General features: G+C 41.2%; 1 protein-coding gene across 1 annotated transcript; it reads left to right on the forward strand.

Moving 5' to 3' along the window:
• The first annotated feature begins 202 nt into the window (after positions 1 to 202).
• Positions 203 to 1,286, forward strand: LOC121813412 (programmed cell death 1 ligand 1-like). Its single transcript, XM_042217160.1, has 2 exons — positions 203 to 423; positions 866 to 1,286. Exons 1-2 carry the CDS (start codon positions 363 to 365, stop codon positions 1,207 to 1,209), a joined length of 405 nt encoding a protein of 134 aa, XP_042073094.1. The 5' UTR covers positions 203 to 362; the 3' UTR covers positions 1,210 to 1,286.
• The last annotated feature ends 19,250 nt before the right edge of the window (positions 1,287 to 20,536 follow it).

Raw genomic sequence — 20,536 nt, forward strand, 5'->3', positions numbered from 1 at the left:
TACAGAAAAAAAATACAAAATATAAAATATATCAAATCTAAATGACATCCATTTAGATTTGATATATTTTATATTTTGTATATAATTGTTTCACCTTTTTTTAACGATGCACTTCATCGTCCAACTACAGTCCAACGTAACACATCACAACGTCACGTGGCTCAATTCCTTTAAGAGACAGGTCGTCCATTTTGGGATCGAGCGAACGGGTGACAGAAAATTTTTGATCTTTATTTAAACCTTAAATTTAATCTGATGTGTTCAGGTTTAAACTCAGGTTCAGTTATTGAGTGAAAACACCAACAGACTCAGACATTTAGAACAAACTAAGAGTCAGATGGGCAGAAACAGAGAACACGGACATGTCTGCTGTAACTGCGTCACTCTGCTCCACGCTGATGTTTGTCCTGTTCGTCTCTGCAGGTGAGATTTACCTGTTAGAAACTAAGTTTTTAACAGAGTTTATATGTGAGATAACAAGGAATGAAGAGAATGAGCCTGGGCTACGCGTGAATGATATTTCCCAAGAATTATTTTCATATTATTTGGTTTGTGTCGGTCGGAGTGATGATGCTAAAGTCAGTTAGCAGCGCTGCTTTAAGGTGAAATAATTTATATGGAATCAGGTTTCTGGCAGAAATATCACACAAGATATAAAAGACAGGACAAAGACACATTGTGAAATAGAGCCAGAGACCAAAGATAACTAATTATTAGCAGCTGACACAAGAAGAAACACCATCAAAGATCATCATCTAATAATAGAAGACTGTCTTTTATTGTGTGTTTCTGATTGGCTGCTGTAGAAGTGAACAGCTGTACTTTGACCTTTAACCTCTCTGCTCTGTGTTGTTTCCTCTTTCAGACCAGAAAACCATCACAGCTGAGTCTGGACAGGACGTCACTCTGACATGTCGAGCTGCAAACAACAACATCATAGTTTTAGAGTGGAGCAGAGCTGACCTGGGAGATGAATATGTGCTTTTGTACCGGGATGGGCGATTTGAACCAGACGACCAGCATCCATCTTTTAAGAACCGGGTGGATCTGCAGGACAGACAGATGAAGGATGGAGACGTGTCTTTGATTCTGAAGGATGTGACGATTAATGATGCTGGAACATACGAGTGTCGTGTCTTCATGGAAGAAACACGCTCATGGAAGTTCATCAGCATCATCCACCTTCATGTTGATCCTCCAGGTGAGTGAGTAGAGTTGAGTGTGTGTGTGATCAGAGGTGAAGCTGCTTCCTGGTTGTTGATGTTTGTTTCTAAAGATGTTGTTGATGAGACTTTGTAGAAAGCAGCTGGTCTGAGTGATGTGATCAGAGTGCAGTAGATAATGTCTGACAGCAGTTTGAAGAGGAAATGGATTCTGTTCTGTTCTTCACTCATCACCTACCTGACAGCTGACACCTCACACCTGTTTCTCACCTGCAGGTCGATCAGGAGGATCTGTTGGACTGATCGTTGGTCTGTCAGTTCCTGCTGTGCTTCTTGTTGCTGCTGCTGTTGTTGGATCTTTATTCTACAGAAAACATAAAATAAAAAAACAGAGTCAGGAAACAAACCAGCTTCCAGCTGAACTGTGAGTCTTCTGTTGCTGTTCCCAGGATTCAATGCAGACATATCATGGCAACATCAGCAACATCTGACCAATCACACAGATGATTGTAGCTGAGCGGCTGATTTAAAATAAAAAAAGATTTGAAAAGCTTAGACATAAAACAGAAAAGTACCACAGCTGCTGGAGACAAGGCAGCTGAATGAGATCAAAAACAGTATATAGTAGTTTTTATTTTAATATTAAAAGCACTCTGTGAATATGTGAAAGCTTTACATGTATTGAACAGTAAGAATGGAAAAGAGAAAGAGCTGCTGCATCAATAAAGTTGAACTTTTTGAAGGCAGGAAGAAAAGAGAAAAATGCCAAGTGTTTGAGTTAACAAATGTATCAGTATCATAAGTTTATCTTTAACGAATTAGAGAAACTGTTATCATCAAGCAGCAAGAATCAAATGTAGGCTCAGTCCACTTGCTGTTGCTGTAAAGCAACCAGTACAAACAGGTATCGCGATTTATATAAATGTTCATGAAACAACATATTGTTGTAAAATCTATGACGAGTGTATCCTAATTATGGAACAATACAATTCCCCACTTTGTGTTAAATGTCTCAAAATGACTTTGAACATACCAAGTATGCTTACAAAAAAAACTGAAAAATTTTTTTTATTTTTTTTTGCAGTTTTTTTAAAAAATTAAAAAATAACAGGTATTGAAACTTTTTAAAAGGTTTAAATAAAGTATTGAAATGCCTTTGAGATTTGGGCTCCATGTGTTTTTTATTCATGTATTTTGTGTGCATTGGCTGTGCGTGTGTGTGTGTGGATGTTGTCATGGATAATGGAGCTGTCAGAATAAGTGTATCCTGATTTAAAAATAAACACTTATCCAAACAGGGGTCGTGGGGGGGATTGGGGCTCAAGTTTTAATGAACTTCTTTAAATATTTCTTTAAGATATATAAATATGATTCATCTACGATTAATAATGTGCCCTCCTTATAATTTATTCCAATCCCGTAATTAAAAAATGAAAATGAAAATGATCACCGTTTCTGTTTTTGTGGTCTGTATTTATTTATTTATTTTTTGCTTGGGTTCTTTGGGAGTGAATAAAGTTGGATGATGGTGTTCATGCAAGGTCTAAGAGTGAGAGATGTTTCAGCACTAAAGGTTTAAAGATGAATTATGTTTCCCCCTAACGACACATTTCTTGACATGAAAACATTCATGAAGGAAACTTTCTATCAGTTATTCACTGAACACAGTCCTCTCTGTGCAATACATCATGATTAGACTCAGTAACAGAGAATAAACTGACAGCACTGACTTTCTGTGACTTCACTATGTAACAATATGTAACTATGTAATAACAAAATCAGAATTAAACTCAAATTGAGCTCCTAATGAGCCTGTGACTGTAGTTAGAAACAAAAAGACTGCAAGTTGTTTTAAGACTGTTTATATATCTTATACAATTCTTCTGTTTATCACAGAGAACAGATTTGTTCTTCTTCTGTGACTCTAAAGTACAAACTAAGCCTGATGCGTGAACACACTGCTGACCTTTGATTCAGCTGGTTCAGATTGATGAGTGTGTAGCCGGATAAGCTACTCGCCTTTCCTTTTCTCTCCTGCGCTCGCTCTCGGCTGCGCAACTAGGTTAATCGGGAACCCACCTGCACATTGGTTGCAGGGTGAGCCCGTATATAAGGATTTGGGGGAAGATTTGGGGAAACCTGCAGACAGCTGAGACTGAAGAAGTCACTCGGATGAGTGACGAAACGTTTCTCCCACAAAAGGCTGCGTCCAGATGAACAGAATCAACTTTTTGGAGATTTACTTTCCTGGATGATTGAGAATGCATCAAGATGTTAAATTTGTGATTGACATGACATTGACCAATCAGCTGACAGGAAGAAAAATGGGGTCAAAATTCATACTTGTAACTTGAAACTTGAGTGCAGAGTTTCACATATATTTTTTGGCTAAGTCCACACACAAATCTTTTTTACACATACAAATCCTGATTTACAAGTACAAAATATTTATGACCACAATTTGAGCCCATACACGTGGGCCATCACTAGATGGCTGTTTATTAGGATCTGAAATCTGTGAAACACGGCCGTGGGAAGCTGCGTCAGCCAGTTTGTCAGAGCAGGATGGTTTCTCGGACCAGGCGAGCTATCTCACCACGAGCTCCGGTAAGGGATGCTACATGAATGTTAGCGCCATAAAGACATGTAGTTGACTGCTGTTAATATATTTCCTGTTTAAAAACAGCCAGTCGGAGTTGTGATATTTATGTTTAAAGCACTGTAACATCACTGATGTGTAAATATTCCATTTTAAGTGCTAAGCAATATATTAAAATGTGCTAGGGCCAATAGTTAACCGCTAGTATTAAGCTACTGCTTAGCGATTTCTGTGTGTTCTAACATTACTGTGATTCAGTTGAGTTAATTCTCTTTCCAAAACATTGGAGGAGCAGTAATATCGTCATGTAGTGCGTAAATGCACCATTTTTAGTTTTGTTGACTTAGAAGTTAATTCATTTGATGAAGATGCAAAAAGTTCATATAATGTGAGGGATCTCATTACTCTGTTGAAGTATTAATGTTTAAAGAAGTTGATTTTTCTCAGAAATAATTCAGGTTGAAATATCTTAAAAAGAAGAACAGTTCAAAGCGAGCTGTTAAAAGGATAAATATGGGAGAGTCTTACAAGTTGATTTATTCTTAAAAAGGGTAAATATAAGGTATATTTTCTGTTGCACTAAGACCTTGTGTGATGTAAGTCAAGTTATTTCATGATGGTTGAGACATCGTATAACTAAAATAATTTGTTATACTTGAGCAATACTTGACTGAAAGATGAGTGATGGAAAAAACAGATAAAATAGAAACGTGGACGTTACATTCTTAGTCCTTTGTGAAGCAGTAAACTATTTTAAATACGTTACTTGTAAGTAACTTCACAGAATTGTTATATTGTACTTTTTACAGATGTTGCTGTAAAACAGTCTAAATGTAACACGTACAGCAGCACTGATGTTATCAGTTTGAAAAGCTTCCTCCATTAAAGGCTAAAGAAGAATCACATGATGCTAGAACATCACATTTTATAACGTGACAGTAAAAATAACTCAGATTGCCTTTGATGTTTTTCTTCCACAATCAGAGCTCTGAGCTCCCTTCATTCAGAGGAGCTGCTGTCAGAGGGAAGTGCAGAATCCTTCAAAGTAAAAGCCTTTCTGGTTTGGATAGCTCTGCACTGCTGAGCATAAGTGGGGTGAGCCTGGGTCCAGCTACATGAGTGGTGTCTTGTTTTGGTGAAGCTTTTGAATTGTTTGGCCTTTGAGGCCCGTGTGGAGCTCATAGAGCAGGCTGACACTAAGCACAGAGAGACCCACAGTGGGGCCCGCAGTGGGCGTACACACAGTATACAGATCATACATAAAGCACCTGTCTGTCACATCAGTGTCTATTTATAGCTTTCCACTGAAGAGGAAGAAGTGTTTTCTGTTTGAACCACGTGCCGAAACAACGCCTCCACATTCTGTGGAAAACTGAGGGAACCCGCTGAGCAGCTCCTCCACACTTCACCTCAGTGATGCTTTTATTTTATAACACAAAGATTTAATCATTTATACGTTTGTGGTTTCCTGTTTGTTGCACTAAGAGAGCAGAGGTGTTCAAGCTTGTTCCACATGAAGCTGCTCGGCAGTTTGTTTGCATCAGCTGATTCAACAGATCAGTAAACTTGTGCTGAAAATAACTTTACTTCACAAACAAATGAAAAAAGGATGATCGGGAAGCTCTTGTGTGCTGTGGTGCTTGTTGATTAACTGAGCATTAATAAGAAAAGTGACACTCAGCTCCACATCGCTGCTCTGCTTGAACTTCATCTCACCTGGAAACAAGTGACGTGAACAGAACAGCGCTCTGAGCGCGCTCAGAAGCTCCTTTGTCCTCACTGCATTTCTACCTCCAGCTACACCTGAAAAGTGCCGTTTAGTTTGTGCACTGAGGCCTGTGGATGAGTGATGCCGATTCAGGACCACAGCCAGATGTCAGACCTCAGGTTTGAGGGTTCATCGTGTGTATGTTTGTTTATATGGTCACAGGGTTAGTGACCTAATTGCATGACCTGATCAGCTGATCAGTAATCGTACCTACTTTGATTGGAATAAAGATCCAGGGCCTGTCTGGGCTGTAGACCAATAACACCAGGGCCGTTGCTAGCCATTTGGGTGCCCTAAGCACAATTGCTTTATGGTGCCCCCCCGCCACTGAAAAAAAAACAAAAAAAAAACATTAATACTTTTGAATTTCTCAGTGGAATTTGTTTAATTAAATAACAACAAACATGACAGTTAAACAAATAAATAAGGTTAAAGGAGGTTAAAAATACTGTTACAAATAAATACTGAAACAAAAATTGAACATTGGAACCACCACCGACCCCAGCAGCCCTCGGCAATCATGTGTCGGAATTTTTTCTTATAAAAAGAATATATATATAATATAATAGTATTTATTAGTTAATGATATTTACAAATAGTTTCACAATAGAAATTTAAATAAGCAACTTAAATAACGAAAAATAAGATGTGTGAACACAAACAGCACCTTCCTTAAGTATACCTATGTTAATTATCATTTTTACAATTTCGTTGTCAGAGTATGCCTAGACTCTCACGCGCCCCGCATATCTGACAACCAGAACATGCAGGCGCCTGTCCGCCTCTCTCAGGGCCTAGCAGGGCACCGCCGCTGCATCTTCTCTCGCGTTTTGCAAAATCAGCTATAAGGCTCATCATTCGATGCTCTCGAGCACGCTCACCATTCTGACCTGCCTCGATACCGCCAGACCACTTTAAACGCTCCTCGGGCCCTCATCGCCGCCGCGGCTCCGATCCTTTCCTCTCGCTTCGGCGTTCACACGCGGCTCTCTACCGGGCCTGTGAAGGACCGTTTCGCGCTTCGAACTCAACGCTCGCTCACGCACCTGGGCCACCTTGACGGCAGGCTCAGACTCGTCACACTACGCAGCAATCCACGACCCTGGATATCACCTCTGAACTGAGTCCTCCGAAAACACGCATCCAAAGCAGACGTCTGTGGTGGCAGCTGAGGAAGGTTGATGATTTCCTGGACCTCTCCGCACAATTTCAACACGATCAGCATCTACAATGTGAGCTGGCCAAAGAGCAGGATCGGTTGAAGGGGGCACACATGTCTCCACAGTGTCACTTTCTGATAGTCTCTCAGTGACAGGACTCTCAGTGGTACTTGTGTATGGAACTGTACCTGAACTGGTGGTTGATGGTTCTTGTTCTTCTTGGCTAGGGATTGTTGCAGGGTCTACAATGGCTGGTGGTTGATGTCCAGGGATGGCACTACTACTGGATGGTTCATCCTGTCCTTGAGATCCTCCTTGAACATATTTAAGCATTGACCCTGCATACAAGAGAAAATATTCAGGGATTTTACAGAAATACAATTTTGAATCTACAGTAGGCCTACGAAAGATTGCATTATAAGACTAATAAATTAAGTAAGTCACTGGTACATTTAAAAATTACTAACTATATTTTACATGTATAGATTTTCATAATGGCAAATGGCAATATAAACATGCTGTACATAATTTGATATAAATGCGCAAGTAGGACCCACTCTACCCTATTACTCGGAAGCCATCATAACTCTGGTTTCATATTCTCAGGTCTTCACCACCGCATCGTCCCCGCTATGCACGTCCACGCCCTGACGCACTCTACTGACCTAAGAACAAACTATTCGCTGTTCAGACGTCAACTCCGCGCATCATAACCGACTATGCGTCTTCATAGGACTCATCCTGAAACTGCCCGCACATACAACCAGTAACCTTCCGTCTTCTGACTCTATACCCTTCCCCTCGACTCGCACTCACTGACCCTACTCCCACAGTTTAAGCGCTCTATCCAGCCTCAGCATCCGCATCCGCACGCTTACGCCCCCACGCCTAGCAACGCCATCGGCGACGCCGCGACACTCGCTCAGCTCCTCTCCGAATCACGACTACCGCTTAGCCCTCCGTCCGAGTCACCGATCTCGCTCCGTCTTACTCCTGCAACACCGCTCATCTACGTCGACCATGCTTTGCTTTTGTCAGTCCCACTCTCTCCTACTTATCCACTCCACCACACCGTCAACCACTACCCGCAACATCAATCCTCTCTGCACACACTTTTCGCTTAACACCCAGTACTGCAGCTGCTAACAGCGACGCTTCTACACCGAGCCTTGACGGACATGAGCGTGCAGCAAGGGCTCACACCCATACTCGCACCTGGTTATTTCTACCTCTTACTCTATTACTTCCTACACTCTCGCCTTACCGGCCAAGCGACCCTTCCCCGTCTCTGCTCTGTTCTCACTCTCGTCTCTCCTCTCCTCTCTCTTCCTCTTTTCCTCCTTCTTTCTCCGCTCCCGACTCCTGTTGCCGTTTCGAGGCCATGTTCAAACAGGTGTTTACCAATTATAGAACAGACCACTGGGGGGGGGGGGCACCAGGAGGAGACTGGAGACAGGGCACAAAGCAGATTCACCCCTTTTCTCGGGAAAATTGTTTTATGTTGCTTTTGTATTGTTTAACCATATTAATGCATATGATATTTATAGTATTAATATGGTTTACTTTTTTTTTTTACGACCCTGATTTTTTTGGTGCCCTACCGGCCATTTGGTGCCCTACGCAGTGTGCGTTATGTGCGTTTGCGGAGCTACGGCACTGAATAACACGGCTGCAGTGATTAGATTATAGTAGTTTCTCTTTTTGCTTTACTGAACCTGAGGAAATGTACATGTTAGTGGTTAAAGGAGCGAGCGGTTCTCACAGTCCTGTTAAAGAAAAGAAAATCCCCCACCCGCAGCTCGCTTCCTCTAGCTAAACTGCTCACACCTAAAGGAAAAAATGCAGCTTGTGGTTTTCTTCCCACCAGCTGGAGACTTAATTTACATTAAAAAAAAAAACATGTTTTAGGTTCAATACTTAAAAAAACCAAAAAAAACAAGACAAATAAAAGTTTACGAATCTTTCAGATTAAAAATAGAAATTTCAGGTACTTCGCTTAAACGCACAAAAAACCCATCATTATTTTCCTGTCAGTGAACGCACCATGCACGTATCATCTGCGGCTCTGTTTTCTCTTCATATTAACCTTTTTCTAAGTTTTATCTTTTCTTTGTTAGTTTAAGCTGCAAAACTAAAGAAGCTGGCAAGAAGGTAAAAGGTGAGAAAACCACAGAGTCAATCACAGGAAGGAGGAGGGTTTAAAAGACGTAAGCATGAGCGGACCAGAGTGTTGGTAACATTTCCGAGACAGAGGATGGAGGAAACAACGCTGCTGTGTCTCCTCTGTAAGTACAATATGTTTTTATGGATGCTGAGATTTAACAAGAACCTCAGAAACTCAATGTTCAGCATGTTTGCGGGTTTATAACATGTCAGAGTGTAAAGCTGGTCTGCAGGTTTTGCGATAAATGTTCTAAAACAGTTTTAAGGATTTTTGAGAGAAGATATGAATCTCTTTCTCCTGCCCTAATCTAAGGTTGAGTTCAGACTAAATGATATCACTGGTAACCGATGTTTGCAGTATTAAACAATCACACCTCATCATCCTTCAGGCTGATCCACACCTATCTACGATCTCTTTCCTTTTGGTATTCGCAAGTTTCTGAACATCTGCCTAAAACATAATCGAAGCCGACTTTAGTCACAAACCAGGTTAAAGAGTTTCAACTTTGGCAGTAAGAAGGAGAGGGACAGTTATGAACTGGAGCAAACCAGACAGCCCCACACTGAGAGAAGTGAAGTGGAAAATGTTGGTGTCACTGTCGTCTTCATGAGTGCGAAACCTCAGACTAACCTGCTGCTTTCTTTTAGTTCTGACTGCAGTGCTGATCTGCACGACACACCAAGGTCAGTGAGCTTCTGTTACCAGTGTCTGAAAGTCAGAAATAAGCAAAATGATCTCATGTTTTGTGCATTTATTGCTGCTGATGTACTGACGGTCAGGCTGTGGTGCAGCTCTAAGACACCACATCCTCTCTGCAGCTGTCGTGCAAAGACTTTCCAGCTTTAACCGCTGCCTGAGCAAGAAGGAAGAAAGAAAAGACCCAAAGCTTAAAATCTGTATGTTTGCTGCTCTCTAGAAATGTTTGTGGGTCTTATAGACAACAAAACTGATAAACTATCCCACAAGCACAAAATAACTTAACGTGGAAACAAGTTACAAAGATGTTGATTCTGAAAGATGTTTAAACAACATGAAACTTTATTTCTTTGGAAAAATATTTTCATCTAAATTTCATGGAAAAAATCAACACTTCTGCAAATTCATGAACAAAGTCAAACCCACGCTCCCTCGTGTGAGGCACCAGTGCTAACCCCACGATGATGCCCACACACGTGGAAACAACAACGTTCAAGTCTTCAACTGACATCTCAAATGCACAATGACAGAAACATCATTTACATGCAGATACATACACTGCTGTGCAGCAACACCAGTCTGTGTGTCTTGGGTGGATGTTGTTACAGGTGTTGGGTCATTTGTCCAAATCTTTGATGTATTTCATGGGATCTGTTAGAGAGGACAGTGGCTCCTTCTTTTAAGAGCCTCTCAGAACTTTAGCACAAAAACGGCCAGAGTTTGTTCCAGTAAAGCTCCTTCAAGCCTGCTCATCTCTGCTACCTGATGAAAAGCAGTTCAGGAGGTCGACTCAAATACCAAGCAGAGCAGAAGGGCAGTTAAGAGTAAAGCAGTGTGACGGGACTTTTCTGGAGGTTGTGGAGGCGGGGCACGTCAGATAGATGAGAAGCGTGTCAAAGAAGAATGAGGCGAGGACCCTCCAGTGGTTTGACAGTCAGCTGGTGTCAAAGGCAGTGAAGACCCTGTGGAAGCCTGGCAGGAACATGGTAGCAGTCCAGTCCTACTCGAGGATATAACAACAGACAACACAGGACCATCCAGCACGCCGGCTGCTCAGGTTCGACCCACTCAGGACCCTCAGTGTTTGAGGTTGGCCAGCTCAGGACATTTAGGCAGCTTTGGACGCTCAGGCTCAAATAACAGTGGCTCAGTCTCTGGAGTGTTCCCAGGCAGAGCGGCAGACAGATGCTTGTGAGAGCTCTGCTTCTTCTTTAAAGAGGGCGCAGGTGGAACGAAGGCAGTTGGCTCATAACTTCACCGGTGAGGACCTGATATGAAGCAAACTGGAGTGCTGAACAATTGGACCCTGTAAGGTCCTCACAGTAAGACTTCCTCATTCCTCCTGGAATGAGGCTAGAAAGCTGGGCAGCCTGGATGACACTGGAAGGCTAGACGTGGTTCTGGATGTTGCCCCCGGTCAGTTGAGTCCAATAAGAGGGAAACCAGTTTATGATGAAAATCTCAGGTCAAGGATGCTTCTGTTTCTTTGTAGAAGAGCAGGTTGCGAAGCAGGGCTAAAATCAGAGTCTTCCTCCTCTTATATTTGTTCTTCTATTTTAGTTATGGACGAGTACACACTTGAAATGTAGCAGTCGTGGAAAATTCCCTCTGTGGTAGAAAATCTCACAGATGCAGTCTTGATACCAATAGATGGATAAAAACTAGAGGAAATCCTCAGAGGCCTTGAAAGCTCCTAAATGGAAGTAGCTTCTTCTGCTGGGTCTATTCTGTTGGTCTGAGACTGGCTTCCCTGAATTCAAAATCCTGCTCCTCACATACAAGGTCTTAAATAATCAGGCCCCATCTTATCTTAATGACCTTGTAGTACCATATCACCCTATTAGAGCACTTCGCTCTTGCTCTGCAGGCCTACTTGTTGTTCCTAGAGTATTTAAAAGTAGAATGGGAGGCAGAGCCTTCAGTTTTCAGGCCCATCTTCTGTGGAACCAGCGTCCAGTTTGGATTCAGGAGACAGAAACCCTTTTCTTTTTTTGCTAAAGCCAATAGTTAGGGCTGGATCATCCCTTGGATACAACAGTCTCAGGCTTCTAGGGAACATCCAATGATGAAGTGAGATCTTTTCACTTCCCTTGTGTTTCCACTACAGTCATCATAGTTTCCACATAATCGCAGAGAGCACAGACGTCATGGTAAATTTTAGCTTTTAATGATTTCTTTGAAATGCTCTTTTTGAAGGATTAATTACAGTACCGAATATCTATCTATCTATCTATTTATCTATCTATCTACAAAACAAGAACTGTGAGCGCAAGTTTGAATTTATTTTGGATTTCCTTTAATCCAGAGTGAACTGTACACAGTGCCTTGAAAAACTTTGATTTTGTTGGTCTTGAACTTTTACACTTTTGTTATCTTACAATCAAAAACATAATTTTTATTGTGATTTTCTGTGACAGACCAACACAGAGTAGCACACAATTGTGAAGTGGTACAAAAAAGAAGATGCATGGTTTTCAAAATTTTAAGCAAATCAAATCTGGTTTGCCGTGTTTTGGATTCTGCATCAATACTTTGTAGGGTCACCTTCCTCTACACGTCTTTGAGGTATGTCTCTACCAGCTTTGCACATCCGGAGACTGAAATCTTTGCTCATTCTTCGTTGCAAAACAGCTCAAGCTCAGGCAGATTCGATGGGGAGCGTCTGTGAACAGCAGTTTTCAAGTCTCGCCACCGATGGGGTTTAGATCTGGACTTTGGCCATTTTAACACATGAATATTCTTTGGTCTAAACCATTCCATTGTATCTTTCGCTGTATGTTTCCAGTCATTGTCTTGTTCAAAGGCAAATCTCCTTCCCAGTCTCAAGTCCTTGGTCGCCTCCTACAGCTGTGAAAACTATCATTTTAATCTCAGCCAAACTGATTTACTCAGGAACAAATAAAACACTGAAAAAAGTCAAACAATAACATTTTTCAATTATCCAAGTGACTTTGATATCATGTTCAACCCGAGTAGCGAAAGAATGCAGGGGTCTGAAAATGATTTGCTGGGAATTCGGTGTTCTCGCCGTCTCTAGCAAGCCTTGAACCCCCAGCTAGCTATCAAGCTGGTGGGTATCAGACGTAACCAAAAACATTGGAGCACTTATGCAAAAATGATTATTTGCTGCTAGCAGGTTGTTAATGCATCCATCAAGTCTAAAACAGCATGTTAATATGTGGAGATCCTGAAAGCTGCTCCAAATATGATCAATTATATTTTAAAGATTTGTTCAATTCAAATCAGTTCAAATTCTTTGTTTCTTTCTTAAAGAAATCTTCTACATCATGTATATTTTTTATGCCATGTGTCATTTCCATTGCAAATAATAATCACAATTAAATTAAGAGGAGATGGCTGCAAAAACTCAGGAGCTGTGATTTCATCACGCACTGCGTTCTAGACACTGTATAAACTTGTGAAGTCCGGCGAAAACACAAGTACAGACAGGCGTACACGAGTATTTGGCCTAACAGTCTGCAGTCTATGAACTAACCTCAGCTAACGCCAGCTAACAATGTTAGCTTGTTCGCGAGTATCCTTCACTAATAGTAATAACAACCGCAAAGCAATAGTACGTTGATCAGCCCATTTCCAATTAAGAAATGCCTTCCTGCCCGTGCACTGCTGGCTCTGGGTCCATTGTGTAACTGACGCCACCAACAATAACAGGACGCTTACATTAGAGCCTTACTGTGTGTTTTGTTTTCAGCGATCAGAATCAGAGAAACTGTATTCATCCCATATGGAAATTGAGTATAAAAATGTTTTTAAAAGAGGACACGTGTTTTTCTCTAACCCGCTCTCAGCCATGCTATATATGACACATGCCCATCCATCTGAGCTAAACCTGCGCCCGACTGCTTTCAATCCACAAAATTGGAGAAGGCATAGAGAGGGGACAGCCAAACATATGGAACCGGAAATGCCCACCGTGTATTCTATTTATTTCAACAAAGTAACTGTATTCTGATTACCACCGATTAAAAAAGGTAATTCTAATGGAATACAGTTACATTTTGTATTTTAAATACGTAACTCGGGTACATGCATTCTGTTACTCCCCAACACTGCCTTTGTTTGTCTGTCAACAATAGCTTTCTTCTTGCCACTGTTCCATACAGGCCAGATATGTGGAATATACACTCACAGTTGTCCTGTGGACAGACTCGCCCGCCTGAGCTGTGGATTTCTGCACACTCTTCAGATTTTTTAAAACCATGTATCATTTTCATACAAGTTCACAATTATGTGCTACTTTGTGTTGGTCTGTCATAGAAGATCTCAATGAAACATTTAAGTTTGTGGTTATAAAGTGATAAAATGTGTAAAGAGGTATGAATCCTTTTTCAAGACATTGTATTTACACTCACTGGAATCCTTTGATAGTCGGTCCCACTGCATCATTTTTAGATCCTGGACCTCAGTACTACAGTAAGTGTGTTTGTGTCAGCCGTGTACGTCCACTTGTTGTTTCATAAATGTCTGTATCCTGACCTCTTCTGGTTGTTTGGTAGTATTGCATTTTCTTTCTGACACCATGTCTGACTTTAGTGTTTCTGGAAAGTAATAATTAGATGTGCTCAGCATGAGAGGTTCAGTTATGAGCAGTGCATACCTGTTACTGTAGGAAGAATTATTCTTCAAATAATCAGCAGAAACATAAAATCAGTTTAATTAAACTGCAGTTTATTTACATGTCCATCAGCTTCAGAGACCAGTGAGAATCTTTAATTCAATTTAATAAAAATCACTGAGATGGAAGAAATAAGAATTTCCACTTTTACTTTTCATGAAGTCAAAGACTTGATTTTTAAAAAGTGAATACAATTCTACATTAGCTTAGAGTTAAAGCGTATAAGTTGGTAAAATACAATTTATATATAAATAAGAAGAAAACTGTAGCTCACAGGTGTCGAACTCCAGGCCTCGAGGGCCAAGGGCCGGTGTCCTGCAGGTTTTAGATGTGTCCTTGAACCAACACAGCTGATTTAAATGGCTAAATTAGCTCCTCAACATGTCTTGAAGTTCTCCAGGAGCCTGGTAATGAACTAATCATGTCATTCAGGTGTGTTGGCCCAGGGTGAGATCTAAAACCTGCAGGACAGCGGCTCTAGAGGCCTGGAGTTTGACACCCCTGCTGTAGATTATTGGAATAAATGACAATAAAACACATTTTTGACAGTACGACAGACAGACTCAAAGTGTAAAAGTGTGAGGTTCAGTGAGTAATGTCTGACTCCTCTTCCTCACAGCTCGTCTGACTGTGAGTCCCAGCAGCTCTCAGCTGTTTGAAGGAGAGTTTGTGTCTCTGAGCTGTGAGGAGGACGACAGCTCTGCTGGATGGACTCTGAGGAGAAACACAAGCAAACGACAGAGGACTCGGTGTGGAGATGGGTGGGGAAAACCAGCTGGTTCGACTAATTCTTCGTGTAACATCAGCTACATCTTCACATTGGACAGTGGAGTTTACTGGTGTGAGTCCAGAGAGGGTCCCATCAGTAACATGGTTAACCTGACAGTCACTGGTAAGCTGAGTGTGTGGAGTTAGTGCTGATGAAGCTGTGTGTAAATGGATGAAATGCTGTAGTTTGTCTCTGTGTTGAGGTGGATCAGTGATCCTGCAGAGTCCTGTCCTCCCTGTGATGGAGGGAGATGACGTCACTCTGCTCTGTAAAACAAACACCACCGGCTCCAACCTCCCAGCTGCTTTCTATAAAGATGGCTCCCTCATCAGGAAGCAGCCTACAGGTCACATGACCATCCAGCATGTTTCCAGGTCTGATGAAGGCCTCTACAAGTGTGACATCAGCGGTCATGGAGAGTCTCCATCCAGCTGGATCACTGTCACAGGTGAGGAGCTTCACTCTGATTTCAGCTCTTTTTTTCATCAACACCCTCACCTAAACAGGTGTGATTCTCTCTGCAGGTAAACCTAAGACTGCAACCCCGCCCACTTCAGGAGCTCCACACCCAAACTCGAGTCATCTTCACTCTGACTTTGCACTGATGCGCTACCTGCTGGTGTTCTGTCCGTACTTCATCTCCACTCTTCTTATGGTGTCTTTATATCGACAGAGAGCCACAGGTAACACTAACCTGTCAGTCAACAATCAATGAACTGTTGGTGATTGAATTAATTTGTTAATATTTCATGTTAGAATAATATGATAACAATCATAATAACAAGAATCTGGATTTCCTTTCTGACCTCATGTCTTGCAGGAGCTCACCTGAACTGAGGATGATGATGATGATGATGCTAACAAAGAGCATCACTTGTGAATTTCACCAACAACTCAAGAACTCGTTCACAAACAGTGAAAGCACACAGATGTGTGTTTAAGCTGAGCGTGTGAACACACAAATGCTCAGTGTCAGAGCACGCATCCACACAAATGATGAAGGCTCAGCTGTCCGACATACACCGATCAGGCATAACATCATGGGTGAAGGTGAAGTGAATAACACTGATTATCGCTTCATTATGGCACCTGTTGGTGTGAGGGCTACATCAGGGAGTATGTGAATAGTTAGTCTTTAAGTTGATGTAAAGGAAAAATTCAAGTGTAGTTTGAAAAGGGCTGAACTGTGAGGCTAGATGACTGAGGACATCTGAAAAACTGCAGGACTCGTAGGGTGTTCCTGGTGTGCTGTGGTCAGTCTTTATCAAAAGTGGTCAAAGGAAACAACAGAAAGAACCAAAGACAGGGTGGCCAAGGCTCATTGATACACGTAGGAAGTGAAGGCTGGCTCTGTGATCCAAACCTTAGCTGCTGTAGCTCAGATTGCTGACATAAAGTCCTGGTTCTGATAGAAAGTAAACAGAAGATGGTATTGAGTATTGGTCTGCTGGGAAACAGTATTCCCTGATGGCTGTGACTGCCATCGGCAGGATAATGCGTCTTGCCATGAAGCACAGATGGTTCAGGAACTGTTTGAGGAGCACAACAACAAGTCTGAGGTGGTCTCCAAATTCCCCAGATCTCAACTCACACAATCATCTGTGGGACGTGCTGGACAAACATGTCTGATCCACTGACGTCCCACCTCCCAGCTGACAGGACTTATGGGATCTTTTGTTAACACACTGCCTGTGTGGAGTCCATATCTCGATGACTGGGCTGTTTTGGCAGCAAAGAGGAGGGTAAACACAATATTAGGCTGGAGCTCATACTGTTATGCCTGGTCAGTGTATATCATCACATGAAAGAACAACCAGTTATTTAGCTTTTCAAAAAACCGCAATCTATGCAGATAAGCTAAATTGTATCTCTGGTTAATGTGAACAGATGAGGACCCAAAACGGATGTCTGGGGAACTCCTGAGTGGCCGGGCACCACACAAAGATATTCAGAGCAAGTTAAGGTGAAAACATCTTCAGACTGAAGACTCCTAAACTAAAGACTGTAAGCTTTGTAGCAGATCCACAGAGAGTGAGACAGCCAGCACGCTGTTATCACGTCACTCACATTCAAACTACCTCCATAAATCAGCTTTATATCCCCCTTAAACGGCAGGTTTACTGGTATACAACAGCACTGGTTTAACCTTTGGAAACAAAATTATTAAAGATTGCTGAATTCACATTTTATTCTGCATGTTTGCTTTCTTTATGGAACCAGCAGGAGCAGCAAAAAGCTCCAGAAAAACTCAAACTGGATTAAACTGTGATCCCAAAAGGAAACAGCCAAAGAAGAAGAAATCTGAGCTCTGTGTTTTCTTCTGCTTTTGGTAGAACTGGGCTAAAGACCTGTCTTTAATATTTAGTATTTTATGTTAGTAAGAGCATAAAAGGAACAATTATGATGGGAAAACCAGAAACGAATAGATTTATTTCTTCTGTTATTTGTTCTTTTGTTTTTCTTTTTGTCTTTTAAATGTTTGTGACTTTGAGAGTTTGGAGAACCTGAAAAATCTGTATTTATTTTCTATGCTTAGGGGTATTTAAAGAGGAATAAAAAATGACTAAACCAAACAAACAGCTAACAGGACATGTGCATTCCAGATTTATTATTCACGACTATTTTATTTCTTGGAAACTTTCTCGTGTCATTTTTAAACTAAAATCTGAGTCACTGTCCAAATACATCTTTTTACTTGTTTGGGTCTCTCTCTTTTCTAAAAATTTATTTCTATTTCTAAACATAATGCTTTTGAAACCTGCTAGTGCGAATGCATGATGGTTAGATTATTTCTACCCATAATTCTAATACTTTTTTGCCCCACTGTATATCATTCGGATTGTCTACATTCAAAGGAACTACTTCCTCTTCCGCCTTTCATAGTCATGTGCGAAATACGGCAGTATAAATGTCTCGCAGCCCCTTGGCGTGCGCACTCCCAACAATGGCTGAGTGTAATTGGAGTCATGTGTGAACGTATTTTACCTCCACAAACAGCTGAGACGTGGTTTGCGATACATGTGGCAAAAAAGTGAGGTGTTGTGGCCATACTTGCCAACCTTGAGACCTCAGAATTGGGGAGACAATTCAAAAGGGCTGTTTTGGGGTGATACATACATTTTACAGTGTTTCTTTATCGGATAAAATATGTTAAATGTCACCGTTATTATTGGCCGGCCTGGAAACAGCGGGGTGTCCAAATTCAGAGGCTGCTTCCACCTGAGGACCCGGCCTTCGCGGTCTAAAGAAAGCCGGGTAGTGAGCTCCCTTGGTGGAGGGTGAATATAACCGGGCGCTGACGTAAACTCTCGACCGTCTCACACTTCTGTTTAGTCAGTTTTCTTCAGCTGTGTGAAAACCCCGGAGGAACCCTCCTGAGGGATCAATAAAGTTACATTTAATTTAATCTAATCTAATAACTTTATTCTCTGCCAAACCGATTTACTCACGCACAAATAAAACACTGAAAAAGCCAAACAATAACATTTTATTGTTATCAAAGTGACTTATATATCATGTTTAACCCGAGTAGTGAAAGACCGCGGGGTTTGAAGACGATGTGTCGGCTCAGATATTTGAAGTTTACACAGCTACATTCTCACCTGAAAATATGTTAAAGGTTTTTTTGCGACCCAGAAAGAGAAATAAGAGTAATATTAAAACTAAGTAGCTGCCGTCATTGTTGGAAACTGGAATTGGCTGGGCCGCGCTATGAATTCTGTGATATGGTTTTTCAATTTTGTTGTCCGGGTGGGAAATCAGGAGATTTTCGGGAGGGGCACTGAAATTCGGGATTCTCCCGGAAAAATCGGGAGGGTTGGCATGTATCGTTGTGGCAACATCACTAACCTTTTCAAACACCTCAGAGTAAATCATGTCACAGAATATGACGAGCGTATGTTGAGGCGAACTGAAGAGGAGGAGAGGGACTTAACTTAGCAAACTTACTTACAAACGTAGCACTAAAAAAGTAGACCATTTTGGCCAGTTTTGGAGCAGTCTGGGGGGATGGTGACCTTTGAATGACCTATAAAATAAAGTTTAATATCTCAGAAACAGTAGCAGCACAAACGCTCATTTTACCTGCACAAATCTGCACAAACGTAGCACTAACCGCTCCGCCTATTTGCCTTTACGTTTCAAGTGGCTGGGGGGGTCAGCTTCACTCTGCTCAGATTTTTCAAACTCGAGGGGTACAAAATGCAACACAAAAGCTGACACGCGTGGTTTTATTCGCGAGCCAAACGCGTTTTTGCGACGCAAATCTGCTTGCAAATTTTCGCGGGACCCGCAAGCACGGCTCATCACGCTCCTACATTTACTTTACATGTAAACAAAACACAAGAAACAAAAGATGCTGGGGGCTGGGTTTGAGGTTATGACTATTGTTGTCATTATTTTTGTGCCTCAATAATGCTATGCTTTTTATTAAAAAGTGTTATAAAGTTATTTAGTGTAGTATTAAGTGGACACAGCCCTGAAAAATTAAGGCATGAGACCACGTGTCCTTGAGAAGTAGAAAGCTGCAGACTCTCGCTCATGCTTGCCTGGGAAAATATAGATAAGAGGGAACATTGTCTGTGGAAATTTACTGGAATGCTGTTGTTTAGACTAAAATGAGAGAGCTTCTCTAATAAAACTGCATAACACGCTGTTATGCAGGACGCATCTCCCTTCTAGAAGTAATAAAGTCTTAAATGGTCTACTGACCAGTGTTTTGTCTTCTATTGGATGTTCAAAAGAACTCGGTAAAGTGTTGATATTTATACTATCTCAGCAGAAGTTTTCTACTTATGCCAAAACATTTCTTCCTGTTAAAAGGGAGTTTTTCCTTCCCGCAGTGTTTTACCTTTACAATATAAAAAACTGTTATTCCATATCATATATCAGTAAAATTTGCTTTAACAGAAAGACTGGAATAAAATGCTTTGGTCACACATCTGAACGTTGTGTGGACACACGAGGGGAAAGGATGTCGCGGTTTTCCAAGATCACATCAGAAGGCCTCATGCTTTTAATGATAAGTTATCTCAATGTCATAGATCTGAATTCTAGACGATTCTATGAGCAAGAAACGATGCCCTTACACCGAGTTACAGAAATGTTTGTTCAGAAGAAATAAGAGTCCAAGCATTCCTGAACATAGTATTTGTTTATTTATATTTAGGAGATTCATTGAAAACAGATGAACAGATGGGATACAAACAAAGTGAGTGGGAGGGGTCACCCATCCTTCTACTCACTGATCAATAAATACTTTTTATTTATGCAAGAAACAAACAGCATTGTAACAGTGCATGTTAGAAATGACTGGACAGCAGCCAATAAGGAAAAAACTTAAACGCAAGATCCTAAAATTATTATTATTATTATCAACATTGCTATAAGTTAACAAAACCCTGACAAACATCAGCAGTCAGTATTTTCACGTCACTGACAGCAGAAGTTAGGTCCTCTCTGAGTCCTAATGACAAATCAAATCATTTTCAGTAACTGTATCAACAACGAACACTTCGGTCGGCCATGTTTGGACCTCCAAAAACAGTTTAAACAAACACATCAGTTTGTGCAAAACTTTGTT

Source organism: Haplochromis burtoni, unplaced genomic scaffold (genome assembly GCF_018398535.1).
Source record: "Haplochromis burtoni strain Fernald_Lab_line unplaced genomic scaffold, NCSU_Asbu1 Contig_1646, whole genome shotgun sequence".
Taxonomy (NCBI): Eukaryota; Metazoa; Chordata; class Actinopteri; order Cichliformes; family Cichlidae; genus Haplochromis; species Haplochromis burtoni.

Coding starts and splice junctions, on each gene's coding strand:
- LOC121813412 (XM_042217160.1), top strand. CDS start 363: ATGTCTGCTGTAACTGCGTCACTCTGCTCCACGCTGATGTTTGTCCTG. Junction 424..865: donor TGTCCTGTTCGTCTCTGCAG/GTGAGATTTACC, acceptor TTCCTCTTTCAG/ACCAGAAAACCATCACAGCT.